At 43.2% G+C, this 17,447-nt stretch overlaps 1 protein-coding gene across 1 annotated transcript; it reads right to left on the bottom strand.

Moving 5' to 3' along the window:
- Positions 1–462: 462 nt before the first annotated feature.
- LOC125976107 (profilin-1) lies at positions 463–6,206 on the bottom strand. Its single transcript, XM_049731994.2, has 3 exons — positions 5,897–6,206; positions 3,291–3,483; positions 463–1,831 (listed from the first exon to the last, which is right to left on the bottom strand). Exons 1-3 carry the CDS (start codon positions 6,020–6,022, stop codon positions 1,734–1,736), a joined length of 417 nt encoding a protein of 138 aa, XP_049587951.1. The 5' UTR covers positions 6,023–6,206; the 3' UTR covers positions 463–1,733.
- Positions 6,207–17,447: the final 11,241 nt, after the last annotated feature.

The raw sequence follows: 17,447 nt of genomic DNA on the forward strand, positions 1-17,447 counted from the left end.
GAAGTGGTGTGTGTGTGTGTGTATATATATATATATATATATATATATATATATATAAATAAAAATAGCAGTTTAGGCTCTTGTAAAGAAAATGTCATGTTGGGAAATCATTGTTGAGAATAAAGTTTTAATCATACATGAAAGTTGTCATTTTGTAGTACATCGTTCCAATAAATGTTTCTGGCAATCAGTCCGGGGTATGCCCTGCCTCTCACCTCAGGTCTGCAGGAATAGGTACCACCTCATCCACAACCTTAACTTAACGTAGAAAAGCGTTCAATACAAAAACAATAAAAGTCAATTTGTAAATGCCATAATATCAAAATAACAATTTGCCAATAGGAGAAAAGTAATACCGAGTTAAGTGCTGTCAATTGTTTATCGGTTAAAAACGCCAAACACACGGCACCTGTTACAGCTAGCGGCACGTGACGCGTTTGAACAAATTCGAACAGAAAACACTTCTCTGGTTGGAATAAATTTATTTTGATCTGTCTGTAAACAAGGTGATAAATCAATATATGGCATTCTTGGTTGTATGCATATGGAATTCAACGCATTGACAGACTATCCCAGATACAAGAAAACTAAAGTGAGAACAAATCAGCGAGGAGGACTTGGAAACAGATTTGATGATTATACAAGGCCTAAACAGTGGCACTGAAGCTACAGAAAAGAAAATGAAGGACAAGTTATGCGTAGGAAAAATTAATCTTGGAAGAGTGAGCAACAGACCTCTTGACATTATGGCACAGGATACACAGGTTGTGATGAACGGTACATGTTGGTTTCATCTAACCCATCTCCCAAAGAGTGTACAGACATTACAGTTGTAGGGTCTGTGCTCAATGGATGGCAAAAGGCAATTCCACAGTTTAAACGAGGATTTTTTTTTTCAAACTCAGTGTAGCTTCTGATAGGGGTTGACAAAAAAAGAAAAAGGGAAAAAAAATAAAGACTAAATCCATGCTCACCTGCCCTGTCACTTAACCTGTTTGGTGTTTTGTTGCAACACCTGAGCTTTCACTACACTTGGTCCTACCGGGGGGGGGGGGGGGGGGGGGGGGGGGTTAGGGTTAGGGGGGGTGAGCGAGAAATATCTACTGTCCAAAACGACAGCCTTTCATAAAACAAATTACAGGTACTGGCAAAAGAAAGACAGTAACAAGTGCCTGAGCTAGTAACTGTGGAATGTCCATTGATTTTTTGGTGTGTGTGTGTGTGTATATAGGAACAGTAACTCTGCTTGATGACAATTAACAGAGCCAAACGACGACACCTTGACAAGGACGCATATGTGGGGGGCAGGGGGGAGTCAAGCATTTGATTATCAGGAAGGGAGGGACATGGAAGACAGTGGACAGATGATCACATAGTCTATCCTCAAAGAGGGGGGGGGGGAGGTAGACCTGGACGAGCTACTGCTTCAGTGCTCCAATCAATCTAAAAAATAAAACAGGTAAGGGCCACTCTCGGGGAGCGCTTACGTTGTGGAACTTGTCGTGTCAATGGGCACCAAAGACGCATCAAGTGATTGGCTATCATTCTGCTGGTCTTAATCAAGTGACATCCTTAGTCACACGCTCATCTTGGCTATGGATCAACTGTAAGGGCTGAGATGGTTCGGGGAGGAGGAGCAGAAGATAGTAAGGAGCAACAAGGACAGGAAGTGTGAAATGCAACAGGGTGGTAGATAGAAAGGTAGCTGGTTGGGTGGCCTGGTACGGGATGCTTTAATAGTTACTTTTCCTCAGGTGCTCAACCGTTTCATATGCCAATGTGTTGAGGGCCCCGCCGTGGACACCATCTTTGCCCTTGATTACAACAATTGCTGGAACACACAAACGACAAACAAAGACATGAAATCATAAATACAGACAGCAATTCAACAGGTTAAGCTTGTACTCTATTACTCAACTGTTTGCCGTTTTAGACTAGCTCTATAAATGTCCCTAAATGCACCACGGCCGTCAGCTCTTATCAAAAGCTGACAGCAGCGCACAAACTGATGCAGCACAATCAGAACATGAAATCAACATTTGTGCAATTAGCAAGTGGCTTACCAGGCTTTGCGCTAACTGACTAGTGGTTTGGCGATCTTGTTTACAATGCGCTCTTTTTCAAACACTTTTCTGCGGCACAGCTAAACTTTCTTTACGGCACACCGGTGTGACGCAGCACATTCGTTGGGAAACACTGCTCTACACACTACTACGCGTCCGCACCGCCCACTCACAGTGATCGCAAACAACAAAAAGACTCTCAGTTATCGTAAACAACAGAAAGACTATAGATTATTATTTTGTGATTATGAAATAATTTGTTGCATATGAAGTTGAAATAAAAAAGATAAAATGGAGAAGGATTTCATTTAGATTAAAAATCTGACATAATACAACCTGGCCTGTTTACTGCAGTCACAAACACCAATATAACCCTTCTTATTAATACAACAATAATAAAACAAACTTAATACATTTAATAAAAAAATCCATTAAACTTTCATAAAATAGTTCATTTGTATTTAATTCATTACTATTTTAATCTTTAACTTTTCTTTGAAATAAAAGAAAACCTGGCCTGTTTACTACAGTCACAAACACCAATATCACTTTTCTTATTAATACAACAATAACAATAATAAAACAAACTTAATACATTTAAAAAAAAAAAATAATTCATTCAACTTTCATAAAATAGTTTTTGTATTTAATTTATTATTATTTTAATCTGTAACTTTTCTGGTAGTGCAATTAACAGATTCTCATTTGCAATATCAACCTATCTGCAGACAGCAAAAGATCGATCCATCCATCCATCCATCTTCTGTACTGCTTTGTCCCCACGGGGGTTGCAGGCGTGCTGGAGCCTATCCAAACTGTCATCAGGCAGTAGGCAGGGGACACCCTGAACCAGTTGCCAGCCAATCGCAGGGCACACAGAGACGAACAACCATCCGCGCATGGTTACATATGCCCTGTGATTGGCTGGCAACCGGTTCAGGGTGTCCCCCCTGCCCGATGACGGCTGGGATAGGCCCCAGTACGCCCGCGACCCCCGTGGGGACAAAGCGGTACAGAAAATGGATGGATGGATGGATGTTTAGCAGCAAAAGTCCACCTGTTTTTAACCATCTCAGGGGCGGCCATTTTGCCACACAGTCGACTGAAAATGACATCACAGTTGTTCAGGGCTGAGGCAACGGCCAATTGCTGCCTAGTTTCAGAAAAGAGGTGGGCTGCGATTGCTTGTTACCTAAACCGTGGGCATTACACAGTGAAAGCACGTACCTTTTTTAGATTTGCATACACTAACGTTGAAAGTGGGGCCGCCATCAGAGCTCTTAGTCCGGAGGTCCATTCCCCATTCATTTTCAACATCCAAACGGTCTCTGATCACAGAGCATTTTTCATTTCCTAGGGTCACACCATTGATGAAGAAGGATTGACGGTCTTTTGACATGAGTGCATCAATTTCAGCAGTCTGCAAAAGAAATACAAAATTATAAGTGCGTAAACTGGTGGGCGAGGATGTAGATTGCTGGGTTAAAAAAAATTGGAACTAGAGGTGCTCTCATTTTAGGATGGTACCAAGATTTTCGGTTTACAAACAGCACGTAGTAAACTCATCTGCCGAGTAAGAAAGTCACCATGCGGCATAAGATACACTGTTGCCAATTTCAAAAACAAAAGAATCGTAACTTTAACATTGAACTTATTTTTTTTATGGCACCTTGCAAGTCTTATTCAGTGATTGGACTAAAGTAAATCAAGGCACGTGTTGAACCAGGCCAACAATTCAACCAGTTAACAAGCTTCCTAAAATGTTTTAAAATGCTTCAAATGCAGGGTGATCCTTGAGAAACAGTAAACACGTACGACTCAGGCAGACATCTGCCGGCATAGATATCTTTGCATAGCGCTGAGGCTAAACAAATTATCATTTGGGGGTGATTTTAGACAATGTGATTTGCAATTAATGTTTATTCTAGACATACAGATGATGGCGAGATTAATGTTACCGCACATTGTAAATAGTGCACCGAAACTTGACTTCAAGAAAATCACAAATCAAAATTGCAAGTATGAGGGGGGTACAAAAAAAAAAATCCTAAAAAAAACCTTTCGTCCCTAGATGGAGACTTTACTGCCATGTTGAACAGGTAGTCCCGAGATGCACAAGAGGCACTAGGACCATCCTAGAACTACAAACCATCAAAACTGGTTATTGGGCCATGTTCAACCCTGTAGGAAATGTACAGATATTCCAAATATAACCATGATATGATTTAAGTGCAGACCTTGAACTTTAATTTGAGGGCATGTACATACAATTCAGGTGAACGATGTGGGAATTCTAAGACATTGTAAACCAAATGTCATTGTCTCTCTGGCTTTGGTCCTTGAAGGCCGCTGTCCTGCACCGTTTTAAATGTCTCCTTCCTCCAACAATTTAAATGATCAGCTCATCAGCAAGATCTGGAGCATGATTACAGTTCAACTTTCAAAAAGTACTGAGACAGCACTCAAAGTTAGCCACTAGATACCCACATTTTGAGAACCCAATTAATCCCAACACAGCTGCAATCACATTAATTTGAGTCTTCAAAACAAATTGCAGTTTTAAAAGTTTAAAAAGTCCACCCTGGTGAAGGGTAAGCCATGTTGATGTACTACGTCATAAATCGGAGGCTTGGCTCGTGATGTTCTTAAAGTGATAGGAACAAGGCCAATGTTAATGCACATTTCTTTGAACCAGACCAATGTTAATGCACATTTCTTTATCAATCCATTTTTGTTGATATCAATGGCTGTGATGTCATTAGTTTACCTCATTACTGCTCAATAAGTATATGACCCATAGTTATTGTGCATCGCAACCCTTGTGAGAAAAGAGTTACACGGGTCAAGTCTATCTGCAGAAGTGCAGAGTCATCGAGCAGCACCGCTCAGCACATGCTTCGTGCGTTGAGGAAGCGGAAACGCAACGTTCAAGCCTCGCAACAAGCTTCGAGGTGGTGCCCTGTTGCTTCGACTAACGCAAGGTTGCTTCACAGCTGCCTGTGCAAATCTGCCATTTCGATTTCAGACGAAGAATACGCTATTGAAAAAAAGGCACGAATGCAATGATCCCAGGATTGACTACACGCATGATAAAAACGGGAGAAATATTATTTGCTGCGTTAAATGGGAATGCAAAACTAATCCACATCATTACGCGTTGTTATTTTCATCATTGATCAATCTAACAAATAATTGATCAATTGAAGGCTCTGGATAGTCACTTAAACTTTCCCACACACGTAAAAACTGTTAGGAGTGAAAACTATTTCAGTTGCCCCTCCACTCCAAATGACTAAACGGGAGAAGCGCCGTCCGGAGCGGTTCGACAAGACGGAAGGAAGGCAAGCAGACGTTCATTCGACAACTTTGCGTAAACGTTTAGACTATCTGTGCTTTCACTTCAAGTTACAAACTACCGAAACATTGTCCACCATCAAAAGTCAAGTTGAAAGTCATCACGATTCGATACATTCTGGAATCCAGTCACGCCTGTGAGCTTCCAGCTTCCGGCTTAAGTGCGCGGTCCCGAACGCTAAATAGATGACGCCTCCGCTAGCTCGCTAGCCTCGCCTCAATCGCCTCGAGAATCGCGTTAGTCATGTTAACACTTGTTACAGTTAACTTGGTTCATGGCTAATTTACGTCAGACATTATATCAAAGCCAGGTTTTTAAACGGTAACGCCAAGCACTGGACACCATGTGTTACTACTACACTACACTACCCCGACCGACAAGGCCTGCTCAGAAGGGAAGCACATGTGCGACTGTGCATGTTTTCCATTCACATGAACTCAAACCGTAACTCCGAAAAGGTGTGATTGGGCATACTAACCGTGATATTGGCAAATCTACCGCCGGGATGTGCTGCCCAGACGTATTTCTCCTCAGGGTACCCAATAACGGCCGCATCCTGGCAGTTTTTAGCGATAAAGTTTGCCACGTAGCCGTCCCAAGACATGGTTTCTGATAATTGGTGGAAGATAAAAGAGATGCCGGGTGAAGAAACTTTGCACAGACGTCTCTGGAGCGAAAAAGGAAGGGAGAGCTGAGCTGCAGTTGGACGTTCCGGTGCCCTGGCTTTCTTCTGCTCTCACCAGTCACCACCCAAGGGAAGACACAGTGTCGAGACAAGGGCTTGGGTGTAGTCCTCATTAAATCACTCCGCGAGGGTGGTGATTGGCCCGCTGCGTCATTGCGTAATATAGCATGCGGCGGATGGATACACGACCTACTTTACCGTGTGGCTCTCTCATACGGCGCACACTTCTAACGACCTGCGATTTTTCTGGAATAAAAATCAATCAAGTCTACGTTTGTGTTCAAAACACTTTGAATTTCCAAACCACTATATGTGACTGCTTTAAGAGTATGCAAATGTCAAGTTTTCCAGAATTCGCAAGTCAGAAACAGGCGACAGCTACCCCTAGCCCACGGCGAAAAGTACAAGTGAACACTACAGTCGACTTTTTGAACGTCATAGCTTCATAAGCACGAAATAGCGCAGACATTCTATCGATGTACGTCGCGTCGCAGATGACTTACGTGGCAAAACTAAACGCGTTGATAGAGGTAAAAAGCAGTGTAGTTACGTTGCCACCAATGTGCAGACGTAAGCATGATAAGTTTTACGTTTGTGTTATGGTTATCATTTCATGATTTTAGTTTATGCAGTTTGCCAACGTGGATTTGAAATGAAATTATGTACATTTAAAAGCATATCTGCATTTTTTTGTCCTTGTCAAAATAGTTGCGTTACTTTTTTCAACTTCCATTGTGACAACAACATAAAAACATAAGATATTCCCCATCCACAGCCTTATTAGGAGAATTGTTTTATGTTGACCGAAAAAATTATTTGTGATGAATGTGTGCCAGTCTACAAATAGCTTGTTTCTTGACTTTGAAAATTATCCATCTATACCATTCCAATTTGATCATTTTTCAGTTTTCTTACCCTTTTGTCATAATCCTACATGAAATGAGGAAAAATCATGTAAAATGTACAAAATGTAGAAAATATCCATCTAGTGGTGTTATTTTTTGTACCAATTTGTGAAGATGCGTGTTGGCAATAACTGACACCAAAAAATAATTTCAGATTGTTGAAGTTTTTATAACTTCACGAAATGAGTTGACTTAGTTGACTACCTAGGACTACTTACTTAGGACCCTCAGAGACAGAACTGTGATGCTAAATATTTCCATGATGCTGACTTATCATGTGAAACATCTGTAAATGTAATTGTGCAGTTTGGAAATTTTCTCAAGCATTCCCTTTAAATCTTATGGATGGGGCACACCTAAGCACCTTGTATGAGCTTGCCCCATTCTCAGTGGAATGCAGTATTTGGCTGTGTGTTTTCAGTATCATTTGAAAGCGTACAAGACAGGTTTGTAAGCAAAATATAACATTTTTATAGCTCCTCTTGTTCATACTGTGAATCTCTAGCTAACTGTACATTGCGCTGCATGCCAAAGTTAACATTTAAGGCGTTAGTGTCCATCTGGAGAACCAATAAGTTCTCTTACCTCCTCCCACTTCCTCATTCTTTGGTTTTGTTGTGGAAGAAGTGTGACCTGTGGACTGGACAAAGTGGTGGGGACACATGTCATGTTATGGTGTTTAATACATGGACTAATCAAAAAGCCGCAGGAAATCATCACGGCAAGCCTGAACAGCCCGTGACAGCATGAAAACAAGGCCACACATACTTCACATCCCCAACTGGGCGGTGAAGAGTTCAGCTGATACATTCTTATCTCGTGTTCAGGCTCGTTGAGTGAAGTAAAAGACATTCTTGAGGGAGAACAAATTCAAACTTTTTGTACTCAAGGTGAAACGCTACAGATCTAAATGTTTACAATTCAGACATAAAGCCAGTAAAGAAAAAACAAGTTTGTTGATTAATCAATTAATTTTGATACATCTACTCTGCATGCTGATTTCCAAAGAGTGCTTCAAATGGCCTTTATTTATTTCTAGATGAGCAGTGTAGTGTATCTAATGAGTGAAAGTGTTTCTTTGTGCTCTGTTATCTTTTTTCATGGCACCTCTCTGGACTGGGGTGCTCAAATCATTGCCCATTGACGCGTGTTAAAAGTTTGAATCTTTTTAAACTGTTATTAAGGAAGAAGTAAAGAAGGTGACAATTCAGAATGAATGCATAAAACTAGCAAAACGGGAAGCGGAAACATGTTGTTCCTCTTTTTTTCTCAGCAAATGTCTCACAAGGTCCGTGACTCAGACACACATAGAAAATCTACGATGAAGCAAAGAATTTAACATCTTTTTTCAACTGGGTAAAGGCGAACTGCACCCTGAGCTTGTCCATAATCAATCGGAAAGTGCATAGCAAGCTGTGACTAAAACATGTGACAGTCAACCGGCCTGAGGAACCGTAGAGATCAAAGATGGCCCATCTGAATGTCACTGTGTCAGCATGCATGTGTTCCACACGCACACACTCATCTGCATGCACAATTAAGTCTTTTCACAGGCCAGTTTTGAACCTACACTGTCCATCTGTGGAACTGATTAACACTTCCATTGATTATGCATGGATGTCACGCACACACACACACACACACTGAAATTATCTGTAAATAGCACGTTATTCCTTCTTGACTGTAAGTCAACACAAACAATGTGAGTTGGTCTTCTTGCATATACAAGGCCTGATACTGATTCGAGAACTTCTTTCTACTTCCTATTACTTCTTGAGTTCAGAGCCCTTTTGAGTGTGAGAAACAGGACATGCAACAATATCATGTTCCCGCCTCATGTCGACATTTTTGTAAGTGGCATCTTCATTTGGCAGCAAAGCTAATTGTTGTTGTCCTACTTCACATCTAGTTTGCCTCGCACTGACATCATTGTATGATAATGTTGAGGATGGAGAGAAAGGCCACAGTGTTTCTGGATGATGAATAGTCATGATTCACAGAGTAGGATGAAGTGAGTTCTTCTCTCGAGGGGCATTCTTATGATGCTTCTCTCATCGTGCTCTTTCACAGCTTCATGGAAACTGACGGTTCATTTCTCGCTTATAGCTTCCTTTTTGAGTTTCCTGCAAAGGCGTTGCTCATAAAAAGTTATTTCAAAAAACTAGGCCGGCACATGCCTGCTTTGGGTTCTTTAGCGGATGAGGTACAAGAGAGCATTTTCTGTGCATTTTTTTTCTTCAGCTTGAGACGAATATATGGACTTGAGGAAGCCGTATTACTATTATTGTCAAGGAAACGAGTACAGTCGAGCGATATTTACTTACAAAGTTGGGCAGTAATGCAAGTGGCTAGCACGACAGCATCAGAAATCTGAGGTTCAGGTTTTAAAAAAAATGTACGGACTTCCAGTCAATAAACGTCTGCCGCACTTTGTACTATCTGCCACTAGATAGCACTCCATTTCTAACTCTTGAGTCTGGCCTTGATAAGTTACTGTATGTTTTCTTTAATTAAAAAATAAAATAAAATAAACAAAGCAACAAATCGTGACGGAACAGATATATATAGATTGTAGACTTAGATGATTCATTGACAATTAATTCAGGTAATTCATGTGGCCACCTTGGCACCTAATGAGTCATTCACTTGTTTTTGTTTTTTTGCTTTGGAGATGACCTTGTGTCCAAAAGTCAAAGTAAGTATTCAGCACTTGCTTGTTCTTTGGAACACCACACCCAGGCTGTTTGAGTCACACAAGACACACAGTTAGGACCATAAACAATGGGACATCGATACAATTCTCATACATTTGGCTCTAAACACCACCAAAAGGGATGTGAAATGAACCAAACCAGATGTGCTTCAAATACTGCCTTTCAGCTTTATTCTGAAGCTATTTGTATATACATCCAACTCAGTTCAACGATGCAGGAAACAATAGCTTGTGTATACGCCTCCTACTTTTTAAGGGGCTTTACCTATGTATACCTACTGATAGATATTTTTTGATGTGCATGAACACAAATTTACTTCCCAGCGTCTTTATCATGACTGTTTACTGCAGGGCTGTTATGTGGCTTAACGTCTGGTGACATCTTGCGGCCATAATTCTCTACAGCGTCTTTCTTCTTTTTTTTTTTTGCATGAAAAAAACTCCTACGTCCTACGAAACCTTAGTAAAAGGGGGAAAATACACAAAGCCACAAACATTTATTACGATTTTAATACAATAGCCTTTTATCTGTCTTGTGTGAGGAGATTATAGTTAACTCTGTGGTCTCTTCTCAAGGTTTCTCATTTCCCCTAGCTGGAGTTTTGAGTTTTTCATTGTCCTCTTGGGAGTTTAAGATCAGGGGATGTTTGAGAATATCTGCCATTTTTCACATGTCCTGAGTGTTGTTGTGAGTCACCTAAATGTTGAACAGAGGCTGTGATTTACCGAAGTCAAATTCCTTGTTTGGCACGCTCAAACATGGTGAATAAAAACTCTTGAATCTTAATAAAATTGAAATATGAAATACAAGTGTACATATGTCATATAAAATACTTTGACTGGTGATATGACAATAAACAGCACTACAATTAACTGGAGAGCAGTTGTCATGAGGACAAGTTAAATAACAAAAAGGAAAAAAAATCCTACTAAAGCTTTGGAAAAAATACCAGAAAAATAACCATTTAAAATAATCTCAGCTCAACTGGGGGTAAAAAATAAAGTCAGGAAGTACAAGACGCAAATGCTTGGACTGCTGGTTCAGAATTTGACAAGACGGGGGAGTTGCAGTTGCATATGTGAGGAAATGAGCCACATGGTGGAGACAGTAACAATAAAGAGGAGACACCAGGATAGGAAGTAAAGATTCAGAAAGAAGAGGAAACAGCTATTCAAAATAAAAGACATGACACTGCCTGTTAAAATTTAATTTCGGCTCTGGTTTTCTTTGTTCAAATATAAGGAGTAAAAGTAAAAAGTCATCAGAAAAATCTTATACCAGTAAGCCACTTGGTCTGGTAAGTTTGTTGTTTTGACCTGGAAATACCATCCATCCATCCATCCATCTTCTTCCGCTTATCCGGGGTCGGGTCGCGGGGGCAACAGCTTCAGGAGGGACTCCCAGACTTCCCTCTCCCCAGCCACTTCATCCAGCTCATCCCGGGGGATCCCAAGGCGTTCCCAGGCCAGCTGAGAGACATAGTCTCTCCAGCGCGTCCTGGGTCGTCCCCGGGGTCTCCTACCGGTGGGACATGCCCGGAACACCTCCCCAGGGAGGCGTCCAGGAGGCATCCTGATAAGATGCCCGAGCCACCTCATCTGGCTCCTCTCAACGTGGAGGAGTAGCGACTCTACTCCGAGTCTCTCCCGGATGACCGAGCTTCTCACCCTATCTCTAAGGGAGAGCCCGGACATCCTGCGGAGAAAACTCATTTCGGCCGCTTGTATCCGAGATCTCGTTCTTTCGGTCACGACCCATAGCTCGTGACCATAGGTGAGGGTAGGAGCGTAAATCGACCGGTAAATTGAGAGCTTTGCCTTTTGGCTCAGCTCTCTCTTCACCACAACGGACCGGTACAGGGTCCGCATTACTGCCGACGCTGCACCGATCCGCCTGTCGATCTCACGCTCCATCCTCCCCTCACTCGTGAACAAGACTCCAAGATACTTGAACTCCTCCACTTGGGGCAGGATCTCATCCCCGATCCGGAGAGGGCATTCCACCCTTTTCCGATCGAGGACCATGGACTCGGATTTGGAGGTGCTGACCCTCATCCCGACCGCTTCACACTCGGCTGCGAACCGTTCCAGCGAGAGCTGGAGATCACGGCCTGAAGAAGCCAACAGCACCACGTCATCTGCAAAAAGCAGAGACGCGATGCTGAGGTCCCCAAACCGGACCCCCTCAACGCCTCGGCTGCGCCTAGAAATTCTGTCCATAAAAATTATGAACAGAATCGGTGACAAAGGGCAGCCTTGGCGGAGTCCAACCCTCACTGGGAACGAATCCGACTTACTGCCGGAAATGCGGACCAGACTCTGGCATCGGTGATACAGGGACCGAACCGCCCTTATCAGTTGGCTCGGCACCCCGTACTCCCGAAGCACCCTCCACAGAACCTCCCGAGGGACACGGTCGAACGCCTTCTCCAAGTCCACAAAACACATGTGGACTGGTTGGGCAAACTCCCATGCACCCTCGAGGATCCTGCCGAGGGTGTAGAGCTGGTCCACTGTTCCACGGCCAGGACGAAAGCCACACTGCTCCTCCTGAATCCGAGGTTCGACCTCCCGACGGACCCTCCTCTCCAGCACCCCTGAATAGACCTTACCAGGGAGGCTGAGGAGTGTGATTCCCCTGTAATTGGAACACACCCTCCGGTCCCCCTTCTTAAAGAGGGGAACCACCACCCCAGTCTGCCAATCCAGAGGCACTGTCCCCGATGTCCACGCAACGTTGTAGAGGCGTGTCAGCCATGACAGCCCCACAACATCCAGAGCCTTTAAGAACTCTGGGCGGATCTCATCCACCCCCGGGGCCTTGCCACCGAGGAGTTTTTTAACTACCTCAGTGACTTCGACCCCAGAGATTGGAGAATCCGCCTCAGAGTCTCTAGGCCCTGCTTCCTCAATGGAAGGCGTGTAGGTGGAATTGAGGAGGTCTTCGAAGTATTCTCCCCACCGACTCACGACGTCCCGAGTCGAGGTCAGCAGCACGCCATCCCCACTGTAAACAGTGTTGACGTTGCACTGCTTCCCCCTCCTGAGACGCCGGATGGTGGACCAGAATTTCCTCGAAGCCGTCCGAAAGTCATTCTCCATGGCCTCACCGAACTCCTCCCACGCCCGGGTTTTTGCCTCAGCAACCGCCGAAGCCGTGTTCCGCTTGGCCATCCGGTACCTGTCAGCTGCCTCCGGAGTCCCGCAGGCCAAAACGGCCCGATAGGACTCCTTCTTCAGCTTGACGGCATCCCTTACCGCCGGTGTCCACCAGCGGGTTCGGGGGTTGCCGCCACGACAGGCACCAACGACCTTACGGCCACAGCTCCGGTCGGCCGCCTCAACAATGGAGGCGCGGAACATGGTCCACTCAGACTCAATGTCCCCCGCCTCCCCCGGGACGTGGGAAAAGCTCTGCCGGAGGTGGGAGTTGAAGCTCTTCCTGACAGGAGATTCTGCCAGACGTTCCCAGCAGACCCTCACAGAGCGTTTGGGTCTGCCAGGTCGGACCGGCATCTTCCCCCACCATCGGAGCCAACCCACCACCAGGTGGTGATCAGTTGACAGCTCCGCCCCTCTCTTCACCCGAGTGTCCAAAACATGCGGCCGCAAATCCGATGACACGACTACAAAGTCGATCATCGAACTGCGGCCTAGGGTGTCCTGGTGCCAAGTGCACACATGGACACCCTTATGTTTGAACATGGTGTTCATTATTGAAAATCCGTGTCGAGCACAGAAGTCCAACAATAGAACACCGCTCGGGTTCAGATCAGGGGGGGCCGTTCCTCCCAATCACGCCCTTCCAGGTCTCACTGTCATTGCCCACGTGAGCATTGAAGTCACCCAGTAGAACGATAGAGTCCCCAGAAGGAGCGCTCTCCAGCACTTCCTCCAGGGACCCCAAGAAGGGTGGGTACTCTGAGCTGCTGTTTGGTGCATAGACACAAACAACAGTCAGGACCCGTCCCCCCACCCGAAGGCGGAGGGAGGCTACCCTCTCGTTCACCGGGGTGAACCCCAACGTGCAGGCGCCCAGCCGGGGGGCAATAAGTATACCCACACCTGCTCGACGCCTCTCACCGTGGGCAACTCCAGAGTGGAAGAGAGTCCAGCCCCTCTCGAGAGGGCTTGTACCGGAACCCAAACTGTGTGTGGAGGCTAGTCCGACTATATCTAGTCGGAATCTTTCTGCCTCACACACCAGCTCGGGCTCCTTTCCAGCCAGAGAGGTGACATTCCATGTCCCAAGAGCCAGCTTCTGCAGCCGGGGATCAGACCGCCAAGGTCCCCGCCTTTGGCTGCCGCCCAGCTCACATTGCACCCGACCCCTTCGGCCCCTCCCACAGGTGGTGAGCCCATGGGAAGGGGGACCCACGTTTCCATTTCGGGCTATGCCCGGCCGGGCCCCATGGGCGAAGGCCCGGCCACCAGACGCTCGCCTTCGAGCCCCACCTCCAGGCCTGGCTCCAGAGGGAGGCCCCGGTGACCCGCGTCCGGGCGAGGGAAAACTAAGTCCATTTATATTACTCATCATAAGGGGCTTGTGAGCCGTGCTTTGTCTGGCCCCTCACCTAGGACCCGTTTGCCATGGGTGACCCTACCAGGGGCATGAAGCCCCCGACAACATGGCTCCTAGGATCATAGGGGCACGCAAACCCCTCCACCACGATAAGGTGACGACTCGCGGAGGGGTGACCTGGAAATACCATTGAGACTAATTCTTGAATTTGGCATCCCCATAGCTCAGGGTCGTTTTGCAAGACAGCAAAACGGTATTCAAAGTGGCACATATGATTTAATACTTCAAGGGACATACCATTTAGCTTGTTCTCTCAGAAATAAATCAACTGACTCGGTTTGTTCCCATTTGGCGCAGTAAATTACCCTGACAGGATTTTATTGTTACAACTGGAAGCCATGGAAAATGACATATTGTAAAAAGGACTGGTCCAGGCAGAATGTCATATGTGGTGTTTGTGTCTCACAGAAACTCATCTATATAATGTTTAATTGGAACCTATAAATGAATGGCTTCTGCAGTTAGATTACAGACCAGGAGAATACCAGTACATTAATTCTGTTTAACTTATTTTTTAATTTAAAATGTATTATACTAAATTTATCTCCAAGGGCAACTTCTAATTTCACCCTCAGCAGGATATGAAGAATTGACCCTTGGCCTCAGCTAATGCTCATAATTCCTCTTCCAACAGCAACATACCGAACACCACAATAGTTTATAAATGGGAATTAATCACCAACTACACAATTGTAATACAATTCCACTTGTCCAAAAGATTTGGAAATACTTAAATGTATAAAATGTTATTGATGAAAATGATAATAATTTGGATGTAAAGTACTTGAAAACCAACTGATCCACAACTGTAAAACTACACAATACATTGAATAAACAACACTGAAAAGATTGAAAATGTAAGTCTTTCTGAATGTTATTTAAAAAAAAAAAAAAGAAAAAAAAAAAGCTTTTTTGCAAGCTGATTACAATATATAGGACAAGTTAGCATGACATCATACATTGTTCCCGTGTGGCAAAAACAAAAATGTTCTCTGGTGGCACCGCAAGTAACAAATGCTTCCTTCATTTGACCAAGGCAGAGCGATTAAAAAAACTGAATAATCAATTTGGGAAGTCCTCTGAATAAATGATAAAAAGATGCGACATGAGGGAAACTGAATCAAAGAGAGACCCAAAGACAGATAAAATTTACATTTTAGTAGCTAAGTTGACTTAAAAAATAGTTAAGTCAATAGACTAATTCCTTGTTATCCAACTACTAAGAAGGATCTGATTGCTTGAGCTTGACTTTTCAGTCGCTTTGATAAATGGCACTTACGTGCTGTTTTGATGGTGAAATGAATGGCATGCTGGAATGCAATAAAATGTCTTTGAAAATGCCTGTGAGAAAATATCTTCCACAAACCCGATGATGGATGTTTGGTTACCATCTTACCTCTTTCGAAATGGCTACTCCGCTACCAGGAAACCTTGCCATCTTCTCTGTACAACTATTTATGACATTCACAAACATCCTTGTGATCCTCAGGCTGTGCTTGTTTTTTTTCTTTTCAGCAAATAAATATAACCCTAAACATTTCGGGGTATATCTTGCAGTGCAACACTAAACAGAAAGCATTAAATGAGGTTGTGAATGACTTACTTATTTAGCAAGTTGAGATGTCTGCGGAATGCGATGTGTTAAGTAATTCAACGTCATGGTGTTGGAAGGCTGATTGATCAGGAGACAATCCTCGTTAAATCATGTCAACACGGCAGTTTGAGGCAAGGGGTCAAGAGATACTTCACTAAGTCATTGCTGTCAAAACAGGTTGAACAAAAGGATTTTCTTGCAAGTCCATATTTTTCCACTCCTCCTGACCGCTAAAACCTGTTTAGACTCTCGGATCTGAGGAATTACATCACACAAAAGCTTAAAATCAAAGCAATCCAAAGAGGAAACAGCTCAAACTGTTTTTACTAGATTTAGTCTTATATTGTTGCACCACAACTTTGAACATTCCTGTGGAAATATTACATTGTGGGTGTGTTGTCCCATTGTTTCTATGCCTATCTACACAAATCGTGCATTTCAACACAATACACACACGCAGACACACACATCATGAAAATGCAGCAGAATAAATATTGAAACTTTGAGGTGTTATTAAAAGTGACAGAGCATTTTGCAGAGACACAGTACAATGAATAAAATGTATTTCCTTCATTTTATACATGTTTTCATGTGATGTGCTGCTCTGCTAACTACAGTGTTGGTTCAATAAGTGTTTAAACGATACTAAATCTATTTTATTTTTATTTTATTGTCCACTTCAAGTAAACTGATTAAAAAGAGTCATCTTCTTCATGTTCTGTACATTCTATTTGATGATAATTCAAAAACTGGATGGCTGAATATTTAATATGTGTGTATGCCCCTCTGATTGTTTCAGTGACATGATTGGTCTTTCTTCAATACAGGCTGAAACTGTGTAAATATTTAAATTTTAGTTTCATCATATGACATGTGTAGTATGTTGTTGAGCTTATCATAGCTACACGGTGAAAGTGATTTATCAATTCATTAAAAACCTTTCAAAAATATGAAATATATTTGTTTTAATCAGTATGGAGTCAGCTTGCTATGGAGTCATGTTGCTTAGTGACGTGCTAACGTTAGATGTTCACCCTGCCATTATCTATCCTATAAGGAAACTGACATTATTATTATCATTATTATTATTTTTTGTTATTATTGTATTTTTGTAGGATTCAAATATCATACATTTACATTGATATACTCTTGATACTCCTACTACTAATAATAATCATAGTAATAATAACAATAATAATATATAATTGAATCATCAGCCCTTTACTGCAAGCAGTGCAGGCCCAGGTCAGACGAGCTGGTGCCCTTGCTGGCTATGATTCATTGAACTTAATAAAAGCACTTCACACATGGTACCAGTAGACCATGTTGATGTTTGAATGGAATGACTACTGCTAGGCAACTGTGGGTTGTTTTCACACAATTTTCAGGGTGTTTTGAAAATCAATGGGTAAAGCCTTGAAAGTTAAAAGTTCATGCTAAATGATACCACGATTACTATCACACACAGTTTTATGTAACAGACGCTTGTTGTGAAAGTGAAAGAATTTATGACGTTCTCAAAAATCTGAGGGAACACGTCTCTGTTGAAC

The sequence above is a fragment of the Syngnathus scovelli genome, chromosome 10 (genome assembly GCF_024217435.2).
Source record: "Syngnathus scovelli strain Florida chromosome 10, RoL_Ssco_1.2, whole genome shotgun sequence".
In the NCBI taxonomy this organism is placed as follows: Eukaryota; Metazoa; Chordata; class Actinopteri; order Syngnathiformes; family Syngnathidae; genus Syngnathus; species Syngnathus scovelli.

Coding starts and splice junctions, on each gene's coding strand:
- LOC125976107 (XM_049731994.2), bottom strand. CDS start 6,022: ATGTCTTGGGACGGCTACGTGGCAAACTTTATCGCTAAAAACTGCCAG. Junction 3,484..5,896: donor GTAGATTTGCCAATATCACG/GTTAGTATGCCC, acceptor TTTCTTTTGCAG/ACTGCTGAAATTGATGCACT. Junction 1,832..3,290: donor TGTATGCAAATCTAAAAAAG/GTACGTGCTTTC, acceptor TGTGTGTTCCAG/CAATTGTTGTAATCAAGGGC.